This window comes from Rana temporaria, chromosome 4, assembly GCF_905171775.1.
Source record: "Rana temporaria chromosome 4, aRanTem1.1, whole genome shotgun sequence".
NCBI classification, from domain to species: Eukaryota; Metazoa; Chordata; class Amphibia; order Anura; family Ranidae; genus Rana; species Rana temporaria.
Window position 1 is genome coordinate 218839182 of NC_053492.1, and position 23239 is coordinate 218862420.

Below are 23239 nucleotides of genomic sequence, written 5' to 3' on the forward strand. Positions count from 1 at the left end.
ATAGTCAGTGCAGAACATAGTCCAGAGGGTAGTATTGGGGGGGCTTTCATGGTAGGTTGACTAAAGCACATAAACCCAAGCCAAGTATAGTAACAAGTCCTAGTTGCAATTTCGGAACACCCAGAAAGAGGATAGTAAGCAACCGGTATAAACTACGTGGCATGTTCACCAATGCCAGGAGCCTGACGGACAAGATGGGTGAACTAGAGATACTGTTGTACTAGGAGGATTTGGATTTTGTGGGAATTGCAGAGACCTGGATTAACAACTCTCATCGAGTGGCTGGCAACCATTCAAGGGTATACCCTTTATCGCAGGGATAGAGAGGATAGAAAAGGGGGAGAGATATGCCTATATATTAAAGAATAATGTGAATGTGAGAGATGACATCACTAAGGGAGCTAGGGAGGAGGTGGAATCCTTATGGGTGGAGCTCCAAAAAGGGATAAAGCTAAGGGGAAAATACTGGAAGTATGCTATAGGCCCCCTAACCTGGAGGGAGGAGGGGGAGACTGACTTTCACAATTTGAATTAGCAACAAGGATGGGAAGTGTTATCATAATGGGGGATTTTAATTATCCATAGATAGACTGGGCGGAAGGAACCATGCATTTGTCTAAGGCTCGTCAGTGTCTTGTAGGACAATTTAATGGGTCAGATGGTAGACGCACCAACTAGAAATAAAGCGTTACTAGATTTACTGATTACCAACAATACAAACCTGATCATGGATGTGGAACTAAGGGGCAATTTAGGAAACAGCGATCACAGGTCAACTGGCTTCAGTATAAATCACACAAATAGGAAACATAACGATGCATTAAGGTAAAAAAACTTTTACCTTTACAACCCATTTAACTCCAATGTAAAAATGCATAGTAAAGCAAAATAGAAGGCCTTCAAAAAAAAAAAAAAAAAAAAAAAATACAAGGTTGAGAGATCATCATCAGCATTCAGACTATAAAGAATGCAACAAGAAATGTAATGGTGCAATTAGGGCAGCTAAGATAGAACACAAAAGACACATAGCGGAGGAGAGCAAAAAAAAAAAAAAATCACAATAAATTCTTTAAGTATGTAAACAGTAAAAAAGGGAGGACAGACCATATTGGCCCCATAAAGAATGAGGACGGACATCTGGTTACAAAGGGTGGGGAGATGGCGAAGGTATTGAATTCTCCTCAGTCGTCACAAGGGAATTGGGGGGCTTCAGTAACCAAATCTGCAGTGTTTATCCTTGTGACATCACAGGAACACCCTCATGGCTAACAGAGGACAGAATTAGAATTAGACTTGGGAAACTTAATAATAAACCACCGGGACTGGATGGCTTGCATGTGAGGGTACTTCAGGAACTCAGTCAAGTAATTGCCAGACCATTGTTCCTAATTTTTACTGATAGTCTGACTGGAATCGTACCAGCAAATTGGAGAAAAGCCAATGTAGCACCAATATTTAAAAATGGGCCAAAATACATACAATAGTATGTAAGCTCTTGGAGGGGATGATCAGGGACTATATACAAGATTTTAGTAATGTAAACGTTATTATTAGCAGTAATCAGCATGGATTCCTTCTATGAGGAGGCGGTTTGCCATCTAGATAAAGGAAGGCCCGTAGACGTGGGGTATATGGGATTTTGCAAAAGCATTTGACACAGTCCCCCATAAAAATTTACTCTACAAAATAAGGTCTGTTGGCATGGGGTAAACCAGGGTTTGACAAATTTGCTTGGAATCTAGAAGCCAGCTAAAAAAGTTAGGAGCCAGAAAACGCACCCCGTCAAGCTCGCACGCAGAAGCGAACGGATATGTGAGTAGCGCCCGCATATGTAAACGGTATTCAAAACACACGTGAGGTATCGCTGCGATCGTTACAGTGAGAGCAATAATTCAAGTTCCAGACCTCCTCTGTAAATCAAAACATGCAACTTGTAGAATTTTTTAAACGTTGCCTATGGAGATTTTAATGGGTAAAAGTTTGTCGGCATTCCACGAGCGGACGCAATTTTGAAGCGTGACATGTTGGGTATCAATTTACTTGGCGTAACCATATCTTTCATAATATAAAAAAAATGTATTGGGATAACTTTACTGTTGTCTTATTTTTTAATTAAAAAAAGTGTATTTTTTCCCCAAAAAAGTGCGCTTGTAAGACCGCTGCGCAAATACAGTGTGACAGAAAGTATTGCAATGATCGCCATTTTATTCTCTAGGGTGTTAGAATAAAAAAATATACATAATGTTTGGGGGTTCCAATTAGAGGGAAGGAGATGGCAGTGAAAACAGTAAAACAAAAAAAAAAAAAACACACACACACACACACACACACACACACACACACACACACACACACACACACACACACACACACATTAGAACTGCCGCCAGGTCACAGAAGGAAGCTTGGGCCTTCACAAAGCTGCGGCCTAAATTACCGGCCGGCGCGGGCCCGCCGCGATCGCGCGGTGGTGGGAGCGCACAGACACAGGACCCGCGACGGCCGGTAATTGAGGCCGCGGCTTTACAGCCTTCTAGGTCGCGGTCTCAATTACCGGCGGACGCGTGCGCCAGGTCACACTTTGTCGCAATTGCGACCTGGCGCCCGGATTTTGTTGAGCCCTGGGGTAAACAGTTCAATCTCTGTATTTGCAGATTATACCAAGCTAAGCAGGGCAATAACTTCTCTGCAGGATGTGGAAACCCTGCAAGAAGATCTGAACAAATTAATGAGTGGGCAACTACATGGCAAATGAAGTTTAATATAGACAACATTTTAAATAAATAATGCATTTGGGTGGCAAAAATATGAATGCAATCTATACACTAGGGGGAGAATCTCTGGGGGAAAAAAATAAATAAATAAATAAATAAATAAATAAATAAATAAAAAGGACCTGGGGGTCCTAGTAGATGATAGACTCAGCAATGGCATGCAATGCCAAGCTGCTGTTAACAAAGCAAACAGAATATTGGCATGCATTATTTAAAAAAAAAAAAAAAAAGGAGGGAGGGGATAAACTCCAGGGATAAAGCGATAATTCTGTCACTCTACAAGACTCTGGTCCGGCTGCACCTGGAGTATGCTGCCCAGTTCTGGGCACCAGACCTCAGAAAGGAAGTACTGGAAATTAAGTACAAAGAAGAGCAACAAAGCCAACAAAGGGTTTGAACTGGAGGATATTAGTTATGAAGAAAGGAATGCTCAACCAATAAAAAAAATAAAAAATATATGATGACTGGCGCAATGTACCATTGGTAAAGTACCTTAAAAAGGATTGTAATGGTTTTACTAAACATAGGATGTTTCATAGCAATCAGATTTCATGATGGAAGCAAGTACTAGGAGGTGACCAATACAGTGTTTCTATATAGCAACACTGTCAGTTGTCATATATACCCAAATAGTTAAGCCAACTGTGGGTACAAGAGGTAAGGACTTCACTCAAACATCATATTACATTTTCAGGAAATTCACTTTAAAAGATCAAGCTAAAGAATTTATCTTTAGAACCCATTTAATACTGAAGTAGAGAAGTGCAAACAGCAGGGACTTTCATTACCAGTCATTCAAAGAAAGTAAAGCAGACAATAGATTATGCGATTTTCTTTCCTTTCACCGTGGGTTGATATGACATACAGTGCACAGCTCGCCCCCCCGACTCCTCCAATGGCTCCCGCTGCTGTCTATAAGCCAATGAGGGAGAGATCTGAAAGAGCCTTGGCTCCTGTGCACATTGCTGGATCGAGATTGTGCCGAGGCAAGTATAAGGGGGGGTGGTTGAACTTTACAACCACCCGTTTCTGTCTTCATAGCAGGCTGCAAAGCAACAGACTGCCTTGCGTCCAGGTTCAATCATTTACATGTAAATCACTGCATAGAGCAATTACATGCGAGTGGGTGCGATCAACTGCTAGAGTCGGCAGCCCCCCAATTGCTTTCAATGTGGTTGCCCACTAGCAGCCAATTGTGTGAACCCCCAATTTGAATTTTTGTGGCAACATACACTTCAACAGCTAAGGAGATCAACTATCAAAAGTTAGAGTTCAAAATGGCAAATTTAACTTAAGGTAGTAAATCGCTGCTGTACATCCACACCCCGCCATCCTGTACAATCCTATATAATATTTATATGTGCAGTAGAAATATAGACAGACATATAGTATAGATTTAATAATGTTTACTTACTGAATTTGCCTTTCCAGAAAATCTACTCCAATGGTCTTCTTGTAATCCTTTGTAAATATGCCTTTGCAGTATCTTTGTATCATGCTCGATTTTCCAACAGCACCATTCCCTACTACCACCACTTTAATGGCCACTTCCATATCTTCTTCCAACATCGTGCTTGCCTTGTGTGATTACAACCGTTTAACCTTTCTTAATTTTCAACCTGTAAAATTTATAAAGGATAGGTTAAAAGCAACAATCTATATAAGAAAAACATGTTAGTTAACCACTTGCTTACTGTTCACTTAAACCCCCCCTCCTGCCCAGACCAATCTTCAGCTATCAGCGCTCTCACTCTTTGAAAGACAATTGCGCGGTCATACAACACTGTACCCAAATTACATTTTTATAATTTTTTATACAAATCCGTTTTATATTTTGCAAACGGGTCATTTTTCTCTTTCATTGATGTATGCTGATGAGGCTGTACTGATGGGCACCGATAAGGCAGCACTGATAGGTGGCAGAGATGGGCACTGATAGGTGCCACTTTATTGCACTGGTGGTCACTGGCAGGGGGCACCAATAAGGCTGATGTGCCTCTTCCACTGGGGACCGATGTCCCTTACACAAGAGCTGGTGATCTGCTTTTTTTTTCCTCCTCGTGCTGTCAATTGACGGCCTCCCGGCAATTGGGGTCTGCGCTGTGGCCGTCATTCGGCTATAGCACGGACGCCTAGTGGTTAAAGTGCACCTGTGCCCAGACTACAGACATTCAACTACGGTATTTACATAGTACAAAGAAAAAAGAAAAAAAAAAAAAAAAGGAGTGTAAAAACAAACTATTACAGACTACTCTTGCTGCTTGTAATATAAAGTTATTCCTTCTCGAAGATCCTCCAAAATTGCAACACAGACTTTGAAGTTTGGTTTTAGGCCCCTTTCACATAAGTGGACTGTTCAGGTCCTCCTGTGAGGTTTATGGAGCGACGGATGTCAGCGGTGACATGTTCGCCGACATCTAATCCGCTGAATTCAGACAGATGGAAGCCCTATTTTACCCGCCTGGCGGATCGGATGAAAAACGGACAGGCGGTCCGATTTTATCCGACCCCCCATTAAGCAGAGCGGAGTTCTGACAGGTCTGTCCCTGCACAGCAAGTAGATCACCCATAGAGGAGAGTGGAGCTCTAAAAAGGTCATCCGCCTGCTCAGCAGGGATCAACGGAGCGATCCCCACTAAGCAACGAGGAGTTCATCCACAGACAAGCCCGTGGTCTTAGTCAGTTTCCAACAGCTCAGAAACATGTGCTGTATTCTTTAACAACTTCAGCCCCAGAAGGATTTGCCCCCTTAATGAGCAGGCCATTTTTTGCGATAAGGCACTGTGCCACTTTAACGGACAATTGCTCTACACACACACACACACACACATATATAAAATATATACAAAGTAGGAATAATAATCTGTCATCTCTCCTAATTAGTCCCATCCCCACACAGTTAGAACACAGTGACACTTGATCGCCCCCTAGTGTTAATCCCTTCCCTGCCAGTGACATTTATACAGTAATCATTGCATAATTTATAGCTCTGATCACTCTATAAATGTCAATGTCACAAAAATGCGTCCAACGTGTCCGATCTTTCCGCCGCAATACTGGAAAAAAAAAAAATAAAAAAAAACACACAATAAATCTTTCCCATAGTTTGTAGACAATAACTTTTGCGCAAACCAATCAATACATAATTTTTTTTTACCAAAAATATGTAGAAGAATACATATTGGCCTAAACTGATGAAGAATTACATTTTTATTTGATATTTTTAAATTGGGGGATATTTTTATTTTTTATTTTAAATTTTCGCTCTTTTTTTTTTTGTTTGTAGCGCAAAGAGGTGATCAAATACCACAAAATGAAAGCTCTATTTACCTCGAAATTGTCATTTAAAGCGACGCAGTGCCAAATTGTAAAAAAAAGTGCTCTGGTCAGGAAAGGGGTAAAATCTTCCAGGGCTGAAGTGGGTAAAAACTCATAAGTCCAATTCACCAACAGACCAGAGAGTAAAAAAAAAAAAAAAAAAAAAGCATGCAATATTTACCACCAGTTTTGCTGGTGGTATCACATGCAGTATTTCTCAAAAAAAAAAAAAAAATTATGACAAATAGCTGGTTGCTAAGGAGCGGCCCGGGAAGCCAGTCACCCTGTCCTTAATGGATGACAGCTGAATGTAAAAATAAAACAGCAATAACAATTAAAAATTATGAAAAAAATAAAATAAAAAAAACACGGCGTGGGATCGCCTCCAAGATCCATACCAGACCCTTATCCGAGAATGCAGCTCAGCGGGTCGGGGGGGACAGACAAGAGAGCAAACCATAAGAGGCCACATGCCCTCAACATGGGGGGAGGCTTCATCCCCACAACTGAGGACTGTGGTTGTGGGCATGCACCGGTCTGCGTTGTCACAAAGGGACGGGACCACGGCGTGACGTAGCGAGGTAGCCCTGCCCCTTACCTATATAGAAAATGTCAAGCGATGGACTCTTAGTAAATTGACCACATAAAAAAACAAATAAACAAAGTGTTTAAGCTTGTTTTAAAAGACTTTAACTGATTGCTTAGAATATGTAAAAATACTTTAGAGTGTATGATCTTGGTTTTAACCACTTAAGGACCAGTGCACAACTATTTACGTAGACACAATGGCTCCTGTGTGCAGATGGACCCGTACGTCCCCTTTAAGATGCAGAATTGTGAGCAGGCGCCAGAACGGGGAAATGCTGATGTAAACAAGCATGTCCCCATTCTTCCTAGTGACAGAACACTGATCACCGCTCCCTGTAATCGGGAGCGGTGATCAATGTCGTGTCACACATAGCCCATCCCCCCTACAGTTAGAAGCACTCCCTAGAACACACTTAACCCCTTCAGCGCCCCCTGCTCGTTAACCCCTTCACTGCCAGTGTCATTTTTACAGTAATCAGTGCATTTCTATAGCACTGATCGCTGCATCAATGACAATGGTCCCAAAATGGCGTCAAGTGTCTGATGTGTCCGCCATAATTTCGCGGTCACAAAATAAAAAAAGCTGATCGCCACCATTACTAGTAAAGAAAAATATTAATAAAAAAAGCCATAAAACTATCCCCTATTTTGTAAACGCTATAACTTTTGCGCTTATTTTGATTTTTTTTTTTTTTTACCAAAAATATGTAGAAGAATATGTATCGGCCTAAACTGAGGAAAGAAATGCACAATGCACTGTGCTGCTGTGCAGTGGCACTTCAAATAGAGGCAGCGTGCTAAAATGAGTATTGCATTGCTCCCCGCTGGAGCCAGCACAGTCCCTAACACTGCATGTTACCGTGTGGGTTAAATATAAATGTAGCCTAACACATGAAACACTGTGATTTTATGCTGTTGCGAATTGCTGCTGCGAGTGACTGGGTATGGCCACCAAACGTATTCAACTATAATGACCTGTCATTATAGTGAACAGGGCTGGTGGCCACACAGAACTGCCAACAGCAGCAGGAATCCAAAGATTCCTGCCGCTGCATTTCACACCAGCTTAAATTGGCAGTGTAAAATGTAGTTTTAAAGGCTCATTTAAAATGAACAGGTTGCCAGTTGAAATACATACAGTATATGTTAAAAGTGTTACTAAACCCAAAACCGTAAAATCAGTCTGTATATGAAGTAAGGCATGCTTGTTATACTCACTGTGGAACCTAAAGAGTTAATCCTCTGCATTGTGTAAAAAGGCTGTTTGATCCCGTCTCCTCTGATCTTCCCCTTCTTCAACAGTCCCTAAACTATCTCCTGAAAAAACAGAGCCTTGGGGGCAAACTGCACATGCTCAGTTTTAGTGTGTATTGCTAGAGAGTCTTTTACCCCTTTGATGAGTACATGTGATCATCATAGGGGCAATTAGCACTGTCCAGACAGAAGGTCAGGGGTCCTGCAGACTCATAGGATAATCAGAAAACTCCTCCAAGCTTTAACCAGACACTGATAGAAGTCAGAAGACTGCTGAGAAAAAATGTATTTAGTAGTTTGTATTTACAAAAATATATGCATTTCCATGTTCTGTGTACTGTGGGAGATCAGATATAGTGAACGCAGGGTCCTGGGTTTAGTAACAATAACTGTTTTACCTGTCAGAAAAGACACACTGCACAGTCAGGTTTTAAACTCAAGCAGCGCAGTTTGCTCAAGAACACACACTTCCAGCCTGCTGAGTGAACATGAAGGACCGGTGGGTTTTATTTCCTAAAAGATAGAGTGCAGATTCTGGTGCAGCTTGCAGGGTTTTTTTTTGTCAAAGCTTAAAGCGGTGGTTCACCCTGCTGAACAACATTTCAGCATACAATTCGGCATCGTAGCGCGAGCTACAGTATGCCGGTCTTACATTTTTTATCCCCGTACTCACTGTTTAATCGTACTTAGACGATTCCGTCTGCCGCGGGGAATGGGCGTTCCTAGCAAGAGGGAGGGTGATTGACGGCCGGCTCTGGCACGTCACGCTCCCCGAAGACAGCCGGAGTAGGTCTCGGCTCTTCACGTGGGCAGTCGGAATTGTCTAGGTACGATTAAACAGTGAGTACGGGGATGAAGACGTGGATTGGGGCCACTGTGTGCAAAACGAGCCGCACAGTGCAGGTAAGTAGAACATGTTTTTTTTTTTTTTTTTAAATAACAATTTTACTTTAGTGTTCCTTTAAGACACAGCACATTCTTACTGCGTGACCTAAGCAAGGAAATAAAATACACAGTTCTAGTCCTCCCGACGCTTCAACTCTAGAATAAGATTAAGGCCCCTTTCACTCTTGTGCGACTTTGGACATCAGAATTGCATGACAAGTCATATCCCATGACTCCCAATAATGATAACCATGCATATCTGTGCTACTTCAAAGTAGTCCCTGTAATACTTTAAACAGGTATTCCCTGAAATCGCATCAAAATCGTGGCAAACAAAAAAAAACGCACAACTGTCAAGTCGCGACAGTGTGAAAGGGGCCTTAAAGGGTCACTAAAGGAAAAAAATTTTTAGCTGAAATTACTGTTTACAGGGTATAGAGACATAATAGTTAACCGATTCCTTTTAAAAAATAATTAAAAATAGATAAAAACCAATCATATAATGTGCCTGCAGTTTAGTTTCGTTTTTGCTGTTGTTTCCTGGTTCTCTGATGTACAGAGAGCCAATAGAGGGCAGTGATACTTTGTCTAAAACTCATCAGCACCAATCCAGTTTCGTTTTACACACAGTAATCACACCTCCTTGATTAGTCATCACAGTGAGAAATCTACCAGTACTGTGGTGATCAGGAAACAGACAACCAGGAAGTGTCCAGAACAGAGAGGATTTACAGCAACATCAGAGCAAAGACGAACAATGAGGACATGAAACCAGGACTGCAGTAAGATAAAGGAAGCTATTTAGCTAAAAAAAAAAAAAAAATCCTATAGTGACCCTTTAAGGATACCTGGGCTAAAACTCATTGAGTATCCTTACTGATTTTTGGTTGTCCTCCATCCTTGCATCCTTTTTGTGATTGAACTGGATGGACTTGTGTCTTTTTTCAACCTGACTAACTATGCAAGTCAGCGACTCAGGCAGCAATGCAACGATCTCTAGTAGAAAGAGGGCAACAATGGCAACTTAGGTATTTCTCTCAGCGCAGGTTTTATCTAAAGAACAGAATATTTTATTATCAAAATGTAAAATTTCCTGCCTAAGGGTGATTTCACACCGAGGTGTTAGCGGTAAAACGCTGCCATTTTTAGCGGCTCTTTACTGACATTTTTGCAGAGGTATTCGGCCGATAGCGGGCGCTTTTAATACCCGCTAGTGGCTGAAAAAGGGTTAACCACCCGCAAGGTGGTTTGGCCGCGCTGCCCATTCATTTCAATTAAGACTATCAGTTAGAGACCAGTCCTGACAACTGCAACTGAAGCAGAGGAAGACTGCATCATTAACCACTTTGCGCCCGCGCTATAGCTGAAAGACGGCTACAGTGCAGGCTTAAAATGTTGGGAGGGCGTACATAGACATCCTCCCATTTTTGGCACGCTCTGTGATTGCCGAGTCCTTGGGACTGGGCTGATCAATGATAGAGGTAAAGGGCCAATTACAGCTGATCACGGAAGTGAACAGAAGCCGGTTATTGGCTCCCCACCCCCCCACCCCCCACGCTATCAGCATGAAGAAATAAAGAAAACCGTTAACCAGCTAGAGGGACATCCCCTTAGTGCCCATCAGTACTGCTAATCAGTGCCCACCAGTGCCACCTACCAGTACCCATCACTGCTGCCCATCAGTTCCGCCTACCAGTCCCACCCATCAGTGCAGTCCCACCAGTGCCGCCTCGTCAGTACCACCCCATCAGTGAAGGAGAAAAATTACCTGGTTTGCAAAATTTTATAACAAAATATGAAAAATGTTTTGTGTTTTTTTTCAAAATGTTTGGTCTTTTTTTGTTTGTTTAGCAAAAAAAGAAAAACCCAGTGGTGATAAAATACCACCAAAAGAAAGCTCTGTGAATACAAAATAAATAAAATAAAATTTCATATGGGTACAGTGCATGAAGTGATGTAATGTATTCTTTAGTTTCCGAGCATGCGTGTTCTTGGTCACACCATTTTTTCCTTACAAATAATATACTAGTTACATGAAAATTGTTCGTTCTGTTATCTGAAAAATGTTGTACTTGTCCCTTTGAATATTTTTGCATGAACTGTTGTGATCAGCTCTTGAAAGCTGCGTGCTAACAAACAGATTATCGGATGACCGCTACGAAGGTGTCCCCATCCGATATTATTATCATGTGTACTAGGAATAACACAGAACATCTTGCACAGTATCATTTTGAAATTACTATGGGGTGAATTTATACGATCTACATTAATGCGTAAAAAGAAGTAGAACCCACTGAAAATGGTTGCCCTCCTTGACATACCTGAAAAGGCTTTTCAATAATTTAATAAAAATCTAAAATAGATCTAATGATGTACTGTACCTACACCCTTGGCCTCCGAAGCTGCTGCTCAAACATTGGTTGGAAAAGGCAATATAAAGCCATAAAATGAAACAAGAAGGCCAATTGAAATGTGTTGTGGATAGGAACAGTACAGTTCTGGATGATTCTTGGGAGGCTTCACATTCATCAGCAAAACATTTTTGTTGGAAACATACGCTTAGGGCGTGAGCACATAGACTCCAGGATTTCCAATCTGCTAGAAATCCAAGTGTGTGCCTTGGAAGAACAGGGAACACACACAAGTAATGGAACATTTCCCTGGCGTTATCTACTTGCAGAAAAAGAAAATATACTCACTGTGCTATGTAGTCAGGAGCAGTAAGGGAGTACTATGGTGGGAATGAGGATGGTGTTCTCCAGGTTACTCTAACATTTGTAAGCAGATATGTATGTGTATAGCTCCAGGGGACGCTAGGTGGAGAAGACAAGGGGGTTGCCATGGAGAGGGCAGTGTATTTACTTTAGGGCTGAACAGAAACTGAACTGCGACAGCCAACTGGTCACAGCTTCCTCCTGCTATTCATTTATCAACACAGGTGTGAACCTAGCGGGACAGAGCCTAATTGGGGATTTAACACATGCCCTGGAGTAACAACAGTCTTAGCCAGTTCATCAAGTATTATCCAGTCACATTATTGCTGAGCAGACAATATGGATGATTTACTAAATGGACTTTGTAATACAATTTTACTTGGATTAGTGAATCATTTCCAACTTGTGTCTTCCAATCATAAGCAAACAAAAATTGACTTTATTTAAAAAAAAAAAAAACACCCTAAGGGTGTTACTTACCATTAGTGAGATTTGATTATTGTGCTTTGTTTAGTTCAATAGAAATCTTCCATCCTCCAATGCCCCCACCCCTCAATTTCCCAGTGCAGTGAGGGTTAATAAAGGGAGGAGCTGACACAGGCCGTCATCAACCATGCCCAACTATGCCCACACTTTCTGCCATTCATAGAAGCCGTAGTACAATTTCTATGAATGGAGGGGGCGGAGATATCAATCCTCTGCTTGTCCTCCATTCAGTCATAGAAGCCGTAGTACAATTTCTATGAATGGAGGGGGCAGAGATATCAATCCTCTGCTTGTCCCCCATTCAGTCATAGAAGCCGTAGTACAATTTCTATGAATGGAGGGGGAGGAGATATCAATCCTCTGCTTGTCCCCCATTCAGTCATAGAAGCCGTAGTACAATTTCTATGAATGGAGGGGGCGGAGATATCAATCCTCTGCTTGTCCTCCATTCAGTCATAGAAGCCGTAGTACAATTCCTATGAATGGAGGGGGCGGAGATATCAATCCTCTGCTTGTCCTCCATTCAGTCATAGAAGCCGTAGTACAATTTCTATGAATGGAGGGGGCGGAGATATCAATCCTCTGCTTGTCCCCCATTCAGTCATAGAAGCCGTAGTACAATTTCTATGAATGGAGGGGGCGGAGATATCAATCCTCTGCTTGTCCTCCATTCAGTCATAGAAGCCGTAGTACAATTTCTATGAATGGAGGGGGCGGAGATATCAATCCTCTGCTTGTCCTCCATTCAGTCATAGAAGCCGTAGTACAATTTCTATGAATGGAGGGGGCGGAGATATCAATCCTCTGCTTGTCCTCCATTCAGTCATAGAAGCCGTAGTACAATTCCTATGAATGGAGGGGGCGGAGATATCAATCCTCTGCTTGTCCTCCATTCAGTCATAGAAGCCGTAGTACAATTTCTATGAATGGAGGGGGCGGAGATATCAATCCTCTGCTTGTCCCCCATTCAGTCATAGAAGCCGTAGTACAATTCCTATGAATGGAGGGGGCGGAGAAATCAATCCTCTGCTTGTCCCCCATTCAGTCATAGAAGCCGTAGTACAATTTCTATGAATGGAGGGGGCGGAGATATCAATCCTCTGCTTGTCCCCCATTCAGTCATAGAAGCCGTAGTACAATTCCTATGAATGGAGGGGGCGGAGATATCAATCCTCTGCTTGTCCCCCATTCAGTCATAGAAGCCGTAGTACAATTTCTATGAATGGAGGGGGAGGAGATATCAATCCTCTGCTTGTCCTCCATTCAGTCATAGAAGCCGTAGTACAATTTCTATGAATGGAGGGGGCGGAGATATCAATCCTCTGCTTGTCCTCCATTCAGTCATAGAAGCCGTAGTACAATTTCTATGAATGGAGGGGGAGGAGATATCAATCCTCTGCTTGTCCTCCATTCAGTCATAGAAGCCGTAGTACAATTTCTATGAATGGAGGGGGAGGAGATATCAATCCTCTGCTTGTCCTCCATTCAGTCATAGAAGCCGTAGTACAATTTCTATGAATGGAGGGGGCGGAGATATCAATCATCTGCTTGTCCCCCATTCAGTCATAGAAGCCGTAGTACAATTTCTATGAATGGAGGGGGCGGAGATATCAATCCTCTGCTTGTCCCCCATTCAGTCATAGAAGCCGTAGTACAATTTCTATGAATGGAGGGGGCGGAGATATCAATCCTCTGCTTGTCCTCCATTCAGTCATAGAAGCCGTAGTACAATTTCTATGAATGGAGGGGGCGGAGATATCAATCCTCTGCTTGTCCCCCATTCAGTCATAGAAGCCGTAGTACAATTTCTATGAATGGAGGGGGCGGAGATATCAATCCTCTGCTTGTCCCCCATTCAGTCATAGAAGCCGTAGTACAATTTCTATGAATGGAGGGGGCGGAGATATCAATCCTCTGCTTGTCCTCCATTCAGTCATAGAAGCCGTAGTACAATTTCTATGAATGGAGGGGGCGGAGATATCAATCCTCTGCTTGTCCCCCATTCAGTCATAGAAGCCGTAGTACAATTTCTATGAATGGAGGGGGCGGAGATAGCAATCCTCTGCTTGTCCCCCATTCAGTCATAGAAGCCGTAGTACAATTTCTATGAATGGAGGGGGCGGAGATATCAATCCTCTGCTTGTCCCCCATTCAGTCATAGAAGCCGTAGTATGGCTTCCATGAATGGAGGAGTTGGGCAGAGAAGGTAGGCACAGTCAGGCCTGTGACAGCTCCTCAAGTCTATTAATACCTTCTGCACAGAAGATTTCTACTAGAAGACAGGAGCACAAGGGACACATGGAACTGGGGACCAGGTCACAGTATGTGCAGTCATCTGTTTTTCCTCATGGGTGAATGCAAGCAACTGCAAAGACTTATAGAAAAACAATAGTTTTCTACGGGGTATGTTTACTAAAGGCAAATCCTGAGGGGGACATGCAAGGACAATAAAAAAAAAAACCTTTTAGCTTGCACATGATTGGATAATCAAGCAAATCAGCAGAGCTTCCCCTCATTTCAGATCTTCCCATCCGATCTACAGCGACTGCACTTCCAAGTGCACTTTCAGTGCAAAGTGGATTTGTCTTTAGTAAATAACCCCCAGTGTGTCATGTTCCCACCAGAGTGCTGTATTTATCTGCGTTCCAGAGATGTGCAATCTCTCGATCTGTACAGGAACACACATAGATACACATGAAGGCGACGCACCCTCGTCCACACCAATTACGTCGTAGGAAATATGCCTTTTAAAAATAGAAGTATGCAGAAAAATGCATGGAGGTGCGTAGAAAAATGCAATGAAATCTAACTTACTGCAGGTGCAATTTTATGTGTGTTGTCCTGTAAATGGGCCCTGAGCCTAGATTAACACTGATGCGGCGCAGGATTTGCAGCGATTCCTGTGCGCTTCCCACACTGCATCACAATCGTACTTCGTTCATGCAAACCGCTACAGGTGTCAATGTTAAAGCGGGGGTTCCGCGGGATTAGCTATTTTTTTTTTTTAAATCTCAAAAGCCTTTTAACAGCGCTAGCTAGGTACTACTGCTAGTAGCTGCTACATCCGTACGCTCTGTTTTGGTTTGAAAGAACAAGTTATAAATAACCCTCCAGGGCTTTTCCATCTTGCTTGTGGGCATCTTGAATCCCACAAGCAAGCACTTCCTGGATTTCTTCAGGGAATGCCCCCATCATGCACCGCAGGATCTCGCGCATGCGCTGTGTTGACGGTGAGCAGCGTGAGCCTCGCCGTCAACACTTCCTGATTACAGTCAATACCATGACAACGGTTGACGTCACTCCCAGGAGACCTTGCGCCCAGATCACATTACGCCGAGAGTCGACAAGGAAAAGGAGCGACACGCCCACTCCCCGCAGGGAAGAAGACCCGGAAGTCATCTAGAACACAGGTAAGGATACACATTTGACACAAAATGACAACGCAGCAGTGATAGATTAAGGCCGGAGGTAGGTGAGCTATAAAGTTCAATTTTAGGGTGAACCTCCGCTTTAAGTTAACGACACCCCAAAAATGGTTTGCAAAATTAGTTAAACTAGAAAAGGGGAGCGAATGTCTGCTTTAAAGTGTAAGTAAACTGCCATAAAATAAATTGTGAGCGAGCAGGCTCTTTATTGCAGAAGAGAGAGGCTATGGGGGTTATTTACCAAAGGCAAATCCACTTTGCACTATAAGTGCAAACTACACTTGAAATTGCATTCGCTGTAGATCTGAGGGGGACATGCAAGGAAAATAAAAAAAACTGAATTTTAGCTTGCACATGATTGGATAAAAAAATAATCAGAAGAGCTTCCCCTCATTTCAGATCTTCCCCTCATATTTACAGCGACTGCACTTCCAGTGCACTTGTAGTGCAAAGTGGATTTGCCCTTCATAAAATAACCCCCTATGTCTGCAATAAAACAAAATGACCCACCTGCTCACAATCTTCTATGGAATGTATATTGAGCATCACAGCTTAGTGTACATCCTCAGCACTGGAATGGATGAACCCTTGTGCATATGCGCATGAGAGAAGTCATTCCCCAGCCAGCCAAAGACCCAGTAAATGGAAGCCACTGGGGAGAAGACATCAGAGCCAGTGATGGAACCTTGTTGCAGCATTAGAGTGGAGGTGTCTGCTGTGTTTAGTTCTACGTTAAAGTGGAACTAAAGCCTCAAATCCTACAGCCAAGAAAGCTACCCTCAACTTCTGATCTGCAGTTGCCATGGTGCCGCACACGTTATCAGCGATGACATCCGCCACTGATGGCTCGACAGCTCAACTGAGAGCACAAGCAACTATGGCAGTTTTCATTCATGGCATGCCTTGAATGTGACCGTTTTGGGAAACTGTTAAATCAATGGGTTCAGTTCTGACAGTTTCAGAGCTTATTCACACGAAATGTGGTGGGCAGCTATTTCCCAGCACAGTCCCACCGCAAGACAAGGCAAAAAATGCCTTGACCAAGAAAACGTGGCTTCCCTGGAATAGGTTCATATATTAAGTGGACGGAAGGTCTATTTTTAAATGACCTCCCACAACTGCCTTAATAATTCCACCCTGTCTAGTGAGTTTGCACCTTTACTGCCCAGCCCCCACCCCCTTCACGTCTATCTGTATTCTCCCCCCCCCCCTTTGTTTCTTTTATCTGTCACATTACACAATAGTAGTGCCACTATTACCTGTACATTCTGGGATTTGATCTTGTATACTTGATGCACTTATTGAACTTGGCTACTTTTCTACTGTCCAGATTAGATTTGTTGCCTTGGCTACCTTTCCAGAGCAGTGCGAGGCAATCAATCACCTTACACCATGCAGCAGCCAATAGAAATCACTTAGAAGTCACCATGACATTTCAATAAGGGTCATAAGAAAAAAAAAAGGAAAAAGAAGCGAGATGCGCCATGATCAGTGCATCAGAACTGCAGTTATCCCACCAATGCTAGTTACACTTTAAAAAGAGAAGTTCAGTATTTAAAAGAAACAAACATTTATACTCACCTAGGTGCATGCAGAATCGATCCGACGCTGCATCTGTCCCCCGCTGTCTCTGCAGTGAGACCTGAGCGATAAAACACTGCTGTTCACTCAGTTCTCCCCCTCCGCTCTGAGCAGAGGGCTGTGACTGTCAGAGGCTCTCTGTTCTTCCCTTCAGGGCTCACTGGAGTGCTGGGCTGTGGAGAAGGCAGGAGGGGCTTGCTCAGGCTCTTGGCCGATCACTGAGAGGCTGAGCCAGGTGCCAGTGCAGGGATCTGGGTGGATCCCAACCATATGGTCAGGATCTTTCCCAAGCCTGGACTGGCTGAGTGACGTGAACCTGACAGCATGTCACAGGAGTGAAGAACAAACTGCACTCTTATGATCCATAGAAGTATAGCAGTTTTTAAATTGTGAGAGTCCAGCTGAACTCACATGATCTCAAACTTGCATTTCAGTGGGAGTTTGGAGGTCGATTTGAAAGACATCTGTGGGGCTTCATGCACAGATGTCTATTAAAAGCACCCCTGAAGTCCCAAAAAGTAGTGCAGAAACTACTTTTAGAAATTGGTGTGGCGTCGCCCCCCGACATGGACAGTGCCGTTGCCTGAATTAGGCTGCGATTCGACATATCAAATCGTGTCAATGTGAATGGGGGCTTAGGTCCGAACAATCCACTCATGCACATGTGCCCACATAAAAACACAGGTGCAATTTAGGCCTTGTTCATGCGGGGTGATTACTTCCATGCCCGTGCATGGCCATGTTTAACCAGCACAGGGATGAACAGGTGCTCTGGGCATCCCTGTGCCAGCAATCCCATTGTTGTCTATTGGGTCACCCGTGTGGGTGCTCGGCCCCAACTGTTGCCAGGGAGATGTCAGGGACACGCACCTACATTAATGTCATTGAGACACAGCTGCCGAGTCTTAATAGACATGAATGGGGCCGCCAGTGTAGGGGATACCCCTGTGCACCCCTATAGGACACAGGGCATGAATGTAATCTCCCTGTCAGAAAGCGGCCTTGGTGCCAAGGGCTCCTGGTGCTGCATGCTGCCAGCCATATACATGGGGTCTGTTCACAGTTATGCTAGTTACCAGACTGCCCCCCACACAGGCAGACTGGTCAGCCATAGAATCCCCCCACAGGCACAATGCCTAGCCTGCCAAGCACTGGGTAACTGTCTCTACACTGCCCAGCCAGAGAGATTGCCCCCACACATAGACTGACCAAGAAGAACAAGAGAGGTGAGGCTGCCAGTGCAGCCCTAGTTACTACCTTTGATGAATTGAAGAAACGAAGGCAGGTGTGGGCGGTGCCTGGCGAGGAATGGGTAAGCCGACAGTACAGCGGTGTGTTTATCCCGGAAGACAACTCCCGCGACACCCGGCGCATCGGGCGTGGCTTTCCTTCACATGCCCGATGTGCGCCATGACATCAGCACGCAGGCGTGCACCAGGACACGCCCTCCCGGCAGTTTAGCATTCGGCCGTCTCCCAGACGACGAGCGGGTAAACTTCTTCCTGTCACGGACTTGTGTTACAAACCGTCCGAGAATGTCTGCGGCCGACGAGGACACCGAGCTGAGGGATCTGCTGATCAATACTCTGGAGAACAACGGCGTGCTGAACAAGATCAAAGCGGAGCTGCGAGCCTCGGTCTTTATGGCTCTGGAGGAGCAGGAGCGGGCGGAGAACAAGCCGGCACTGGTCAATGAGAGGCTCCGGCAGTTCCTGAACAGCAGAGAGGGCCGCCTGGTCGCCGGCCTAGTCACTGACTTCCTGCAGCACTTCCACCTGGACTTCACCCTGGCCGTTCTCCAGCCTGAAGCCAACCTGCCCAGCACACCTAACAATCGGGCTGAGGTGGCAGGAGAGCTGGGCCTGCCTGAGGCCGAGAAGGGAGGCCCATTACTCCTAGAGCTGATCAGGAGTTTCCAGGGTAGACAGAACGGGCTGCCAGAGCAGGAGCTGCCCCCTGGACACCTGGCAGAGGTACAGGCCAAGTTTGAGTTGTATGATAGGGACAAGAAAGGGGAGATAAGCAGAGAGAAGCTGAGGGAACTATTCGGGGAGCTCTTCCCTCACTCCAACAGGGACATGCTGGACAGGTACGTCAGCGAAGAGTATAAACATTGCCTAGACCTGCATGACTTCCTGGCCATGTACAGGCGTCTGTTCATCAGGTGTAAGCCTGTGGAGGTTTCTGAGATCACCTACCCCTCCTCCACCAAAGTGCACCCCCATATCCGGACAGACAACTCTTCCTTCCTTGACAACCACCTTCTGAAGCCACAACCCACAGCAGATAAGCTCCAGCTACAAGAAAGTGAGGGCCTCAAACTGGATGAAGATGACCTGGAGGCTGATTCTTTCTATGATGAGCCCCTTCCTAAACCAGAGAAGACCTATGGTTGGAAAGAGGAGAGCAGCAAGCCTCACCAGAGTCTTTCAGCCCTCCTTAATTCTCAGTCTCACAAATCCGAGGCCAGCTCCCGTTCTGAGGGGCACAAGGACCTCAGATCGGCTTCTGACAAGATGGCTTCCCTTGAATTGGGTGCGGGTAATGAGGATGATTACGCCGATGACTTTAACAGCACTAGTCAGCGCTCGGATAAAAGCGAGCTCAGCATTGGTGAGGATCTAGAAGAAGATGACTTGTCTGTTGACCTCACTGGCAGTGACAATAAACTAGAGGACTTCACCTTAGACCATTCTATATCTCGTATAAGTGATGTTGCCGATTACCTGGAAGAGGTTTCATGACGAATGTACTCTTTTCTGCATTTATCTCAAACTTTTTTTATTTTTTCGCTGCATCAGACTGAACATTTAGGAATATGAACAATAATCTGTACATCTATGTAGTTTTAAGGTCGATTCTATAGAATTTTTCATAAAGAGCTATGTGAAAGACTGTAGATGGTTATAAAAATGAATATGAAATAAAAGGGAAACCTTAAAGGTATGGGGCTCCAATTCTTTATCCATGACTCCATAAACTGACTTTTTTCTTCCTCCTTCATATTGTATTTAAAGCTGGCCATTAGGGATGAGCCCGATGTTCGAGTCGAACGTAGGTTTGAATCGAATATCGTGTGTTCGCCAAATAACGAACAATTTGGGGTGTTCACGGCAAATTTGAAAGCAGCAGAACACCCTTTTAAAAGTCTACGGGAGAAATCAAAAGTGCTAATTTTAAAGGTTAACCACTTAAGCCCCAGACCAAAATGCAGCTAAAGGCCCAGGCCAGGTTTTGCGATTTGGCACTGCGTCGCTTTAACAGACAATTGTGCGATGTGGCTCCCAAACAAAATTGGCGTCCTTTTTTCCCCACAAATAGAGCTTTCTTTTGGTGGTATTTGATCACCTCTGCGGTTTTTATTCTTTGCGCTATAAACAAAAATAGAGCGACAATTTTAAAAAATTCAATATTTTTTTTACTTTTTTCTATAATAAATATCCCCCAAAAACATCTATAACATTTTTTTTCCTCAGTTTAGGCCGAATTCTTCTACCTATTTTCGGTAAAAAAAATCGCAATAAGCGTTTATCGATTGGTTTGCGTAAAATTTATAGCGTTTACAAAATAGGGGATAGTTTTATTGCATTTTTTTTATTTATATATATATATATATAATTATTATTATTATTAATATTTTTTTTTTTTTTTACTACTAATGGCAATCAGCGATTTTTTTTTTTTTTTTTTTGTGACTGCGACATTATGGCGGACACTTTGGACAATTTTGACACATTTTTGGGACCATTGTCATTTTCACAGCAAAAAATGCATTTAAATTGCATTGTTTATTGTGAAAATGACAGTTGCAGTTTGGGAGTTAACCACAGGGGGCGCTGAAGGAGTTATGTTTCACCTAGTGTGTGTTTACAACTGTAGGGGGGTGTGGCTGTAGGTCTGACGTCATCGATTGTGTCTCCCTATAAAGGGATGACACGATCGATGAAGCCGCCACAGTGAAGCACGGGGAAGCCGTGTTTACATACGGCTCTCTCCGTTCTTCAGCTCCGGGGAGCGATCGCGAGGGCGGCTAGAAACGAATAGCCGCCCCCTCATCCCGGATTGCTCCCAGACGATTTCCGACCGCCGCATGTACCGGGGGGGGGGGGAAGGCAGGGACGTAAGGGTACGCCCATCTGCCTGTACGTGCCATTCTGTGGACGTATATATGTACATGCGGCAGTCGTTAAGTGGTTAATATGCAAGTTATTGTCATAAAAAGTTTTTTGAGTACCTCGGTCCTGCCCCAGGGGACATGTATCAATTAGGGATGCACCGAAATTTCAGCCGCCGAAACATATCGGCCGAAAATTGTGTTTTCAGCACTTTGCCGAAAAATACATTTTGCGGATAATGGGGCCGAAAAAGGGGCGGGGTCATCCCACTGGGTGCCGCACGCGTATGAGTCTCCCCGCTATCCTACTCCTTACTCCTGTGTACATAAATTACACAGCCTCCCTAGTGCCTGGTGATGCATGTCACACTGTGTGTTAAAGCAGGTTATGAATCGCTGTGCAGCTGCTGTAACGATGTCTCTGATCCAGCATCGCCGGCCGCCTCTCCTCTCCATCCGTTCTACATAAAGTACACAGCCTCCCTAGTGCCAGCCAATTTTATATATCTAGAATCTGGATGATGGTACGCCCCTTTAAAATGTTCAACTTTTACACCCTCAGAGGTACATATCAATTTATATATCCCTAGTGCCTGGTAATGCATGTCACACTGTGTATCAAAGCAGCATCTGAATCACTGTCCAGCAGCTGTAACGATGTCTCCAGCATCGCCGGCCGCCTCTCCTTGCCGGACACGCGGCACTGGTGAAGCTGCATTTGATGGACACTGGTGAAGCTGTATTTGATGGACACTGGTAAGGCTGCATTTGATGGACACTGGTGAGGCTGCATTCATCTCCTGTACCACGTCTGCAGCCTCTGACCATCTCCTGTACCACGTCTGCAGCCTCTGACCATCTCCTGTACCACGTCTGCAGTCTCTGACCATTTCCTGTACCACGTCTACAGTCTCTGACCACCTCCTGTACTAAGTCTGCAGTCTCTGGCCATCTTCTGTACTAAGTCTGCAGTCTCTGGCCATCTCCTTTACTATGTCTGCAGTCTCTGGCCATCTCCTGTACTAAGTCTGCAGTCTCTGGCCATCTCCTGTACTATGTCTGCAGTCTCTGGTCATCTCCTGTACTAAGTCTGCAGTCTCTGGCCATCTCCTGTACTAAGTCTGCAGTCTCTGGCCATCTCCTGTACTAAGTCTGCAGTCTCTGGCCATCTCCTGTACTATGTCTGCAGTCTCTGGCCATCTCCTGTACTAAGTCTGCAGTCTCTGGCCATCTCCTGTACTATGTCTGCAGTCTCTGGTCATCTCCTGTACTAAGTCTGCAGTCTCTGGCCATCTTCTGTACTAAGTCTGCAGTCTCTGGCCATCTCCTGTACTAAGTCTGCAGTCTCTGGCCATCTCCTGTACTAAGTCTGCAGTCTCTGGCCATCTCCTGTACTAAGTCTGCAGTCTCTGGCCATCTCCTGTACTATGTCTGCAGTCTCTGGCCATCTTCTGTACTAAGTCTGCAGTCTCTGGCCATCTCCTGTACTATGTCTGCAGTCTCTGGCCATCTCCTGTACTAAGTCTGCAGTCTCTGGCCATCTTCTGTACTAAGTCTGCAGTCTCTGGCCATCTCCTGTACTATGTCTGCAGTCTCTGGCCATCTCCTGTACTAAGTCTGCAGTCTCTGGCCATATTCTGTACTAAGTCTGCAGTCTCTGGTCATCTCCTGTACTAAGTCTGCAGTCTCTGGCCATCTCCTGTACTAAGTCTGCAGTCTCTGGCCATCTCCTGTACTAAGTCTGCAGTCTCTGGCCATCTCCTGTACTATGTCTGCAGTCTCTGGCCATCTCCTGTACTAAGTCTGCAGTCTCTGGCCATCTCCTGTACTATGTCTGCAGTCTCTGGTCATCTCCTGTACTAAGTCTGCAGTCTCTGGCCATCTTCTGTACTAAGTCTGCAGTCTCTGGCCATCTCCTGTACTAAGTCTGCAGTCTCTGGCCATCTCCTGTACTAAGTCTGCAGTCTCTGGCCATCTCCTGTACTAAGTCTGCAGTCTCTGGCCATCTCCTGTACTATGTCTGCAGTCTCTGGCCATCTTCTGTACTAAGTCTGCAGTCTCTGGCCATCTCCTGTACTATGTCTGCAGTCTCTGGCCATC

The 23239-nt window shown here is 44.4% G+C and overlaps 2 protein-coding genes across 3 annotated transcripts in view; one reads left to right on the plus strand and one right to left on the minus strand.

The window, feature by feature from the left end:
- The window catches only part of RAB23 (RAB23, member RAS oncogene family), a 57706-nt gene extending 39285 nt beyond the window's left edge, over positions 1–18421 (minus strand). Inside the window, exons 1-2 of one of the 2 annotated variants that reach the window (XM_040349887.1) lie at positions 18283–18421; positions 4189–4393 (exon numbers count right to left, since the gene is read on the minus strand). In XM_040349887.1, the coding sequence (XP_040205821.1) occupies positions 4189–4343 (155 nt within the window). In that variant the 5' untranslated portion in view covers positions 4344–4393; positions 18283–18421. Of the gene's footprint in view, positions 1–4188; positions 4394–11518; positions 11547–18282 lie in introns of those variants that run through there. The other variant, XM_040349888.1, reaches the window with a different exon arrangement.
- Positions 18422–18437: 16 nt separating this feature from the next.
- On the plus strand, positions 18438–19971 carry CEP43 (centrosomal protein 43). The gene has a single exon (XM_040349885.1). The coding sequence runs from the start codon at positions 18561–18563 to the stop codon at positions 19767–19769; it is 1209 nt and encodes a 402-aa protein (XP_040205819.1). The 5' UTR covers positions 18438–18560; the 3' UTR covers positions 19770–19971.
- Positions 19972–23239: the final 3268 nt, after the last annotated feature.

Excerpts from the sequence above, each read along its gene's own strand:
- CEP43 (XM_040349885.1), top strand. The coding sequence starts at position 18,561 with ATGTCTGCGGCCGACGAGGACACCGAGCTGAGGGATCTGCTGATCAAT.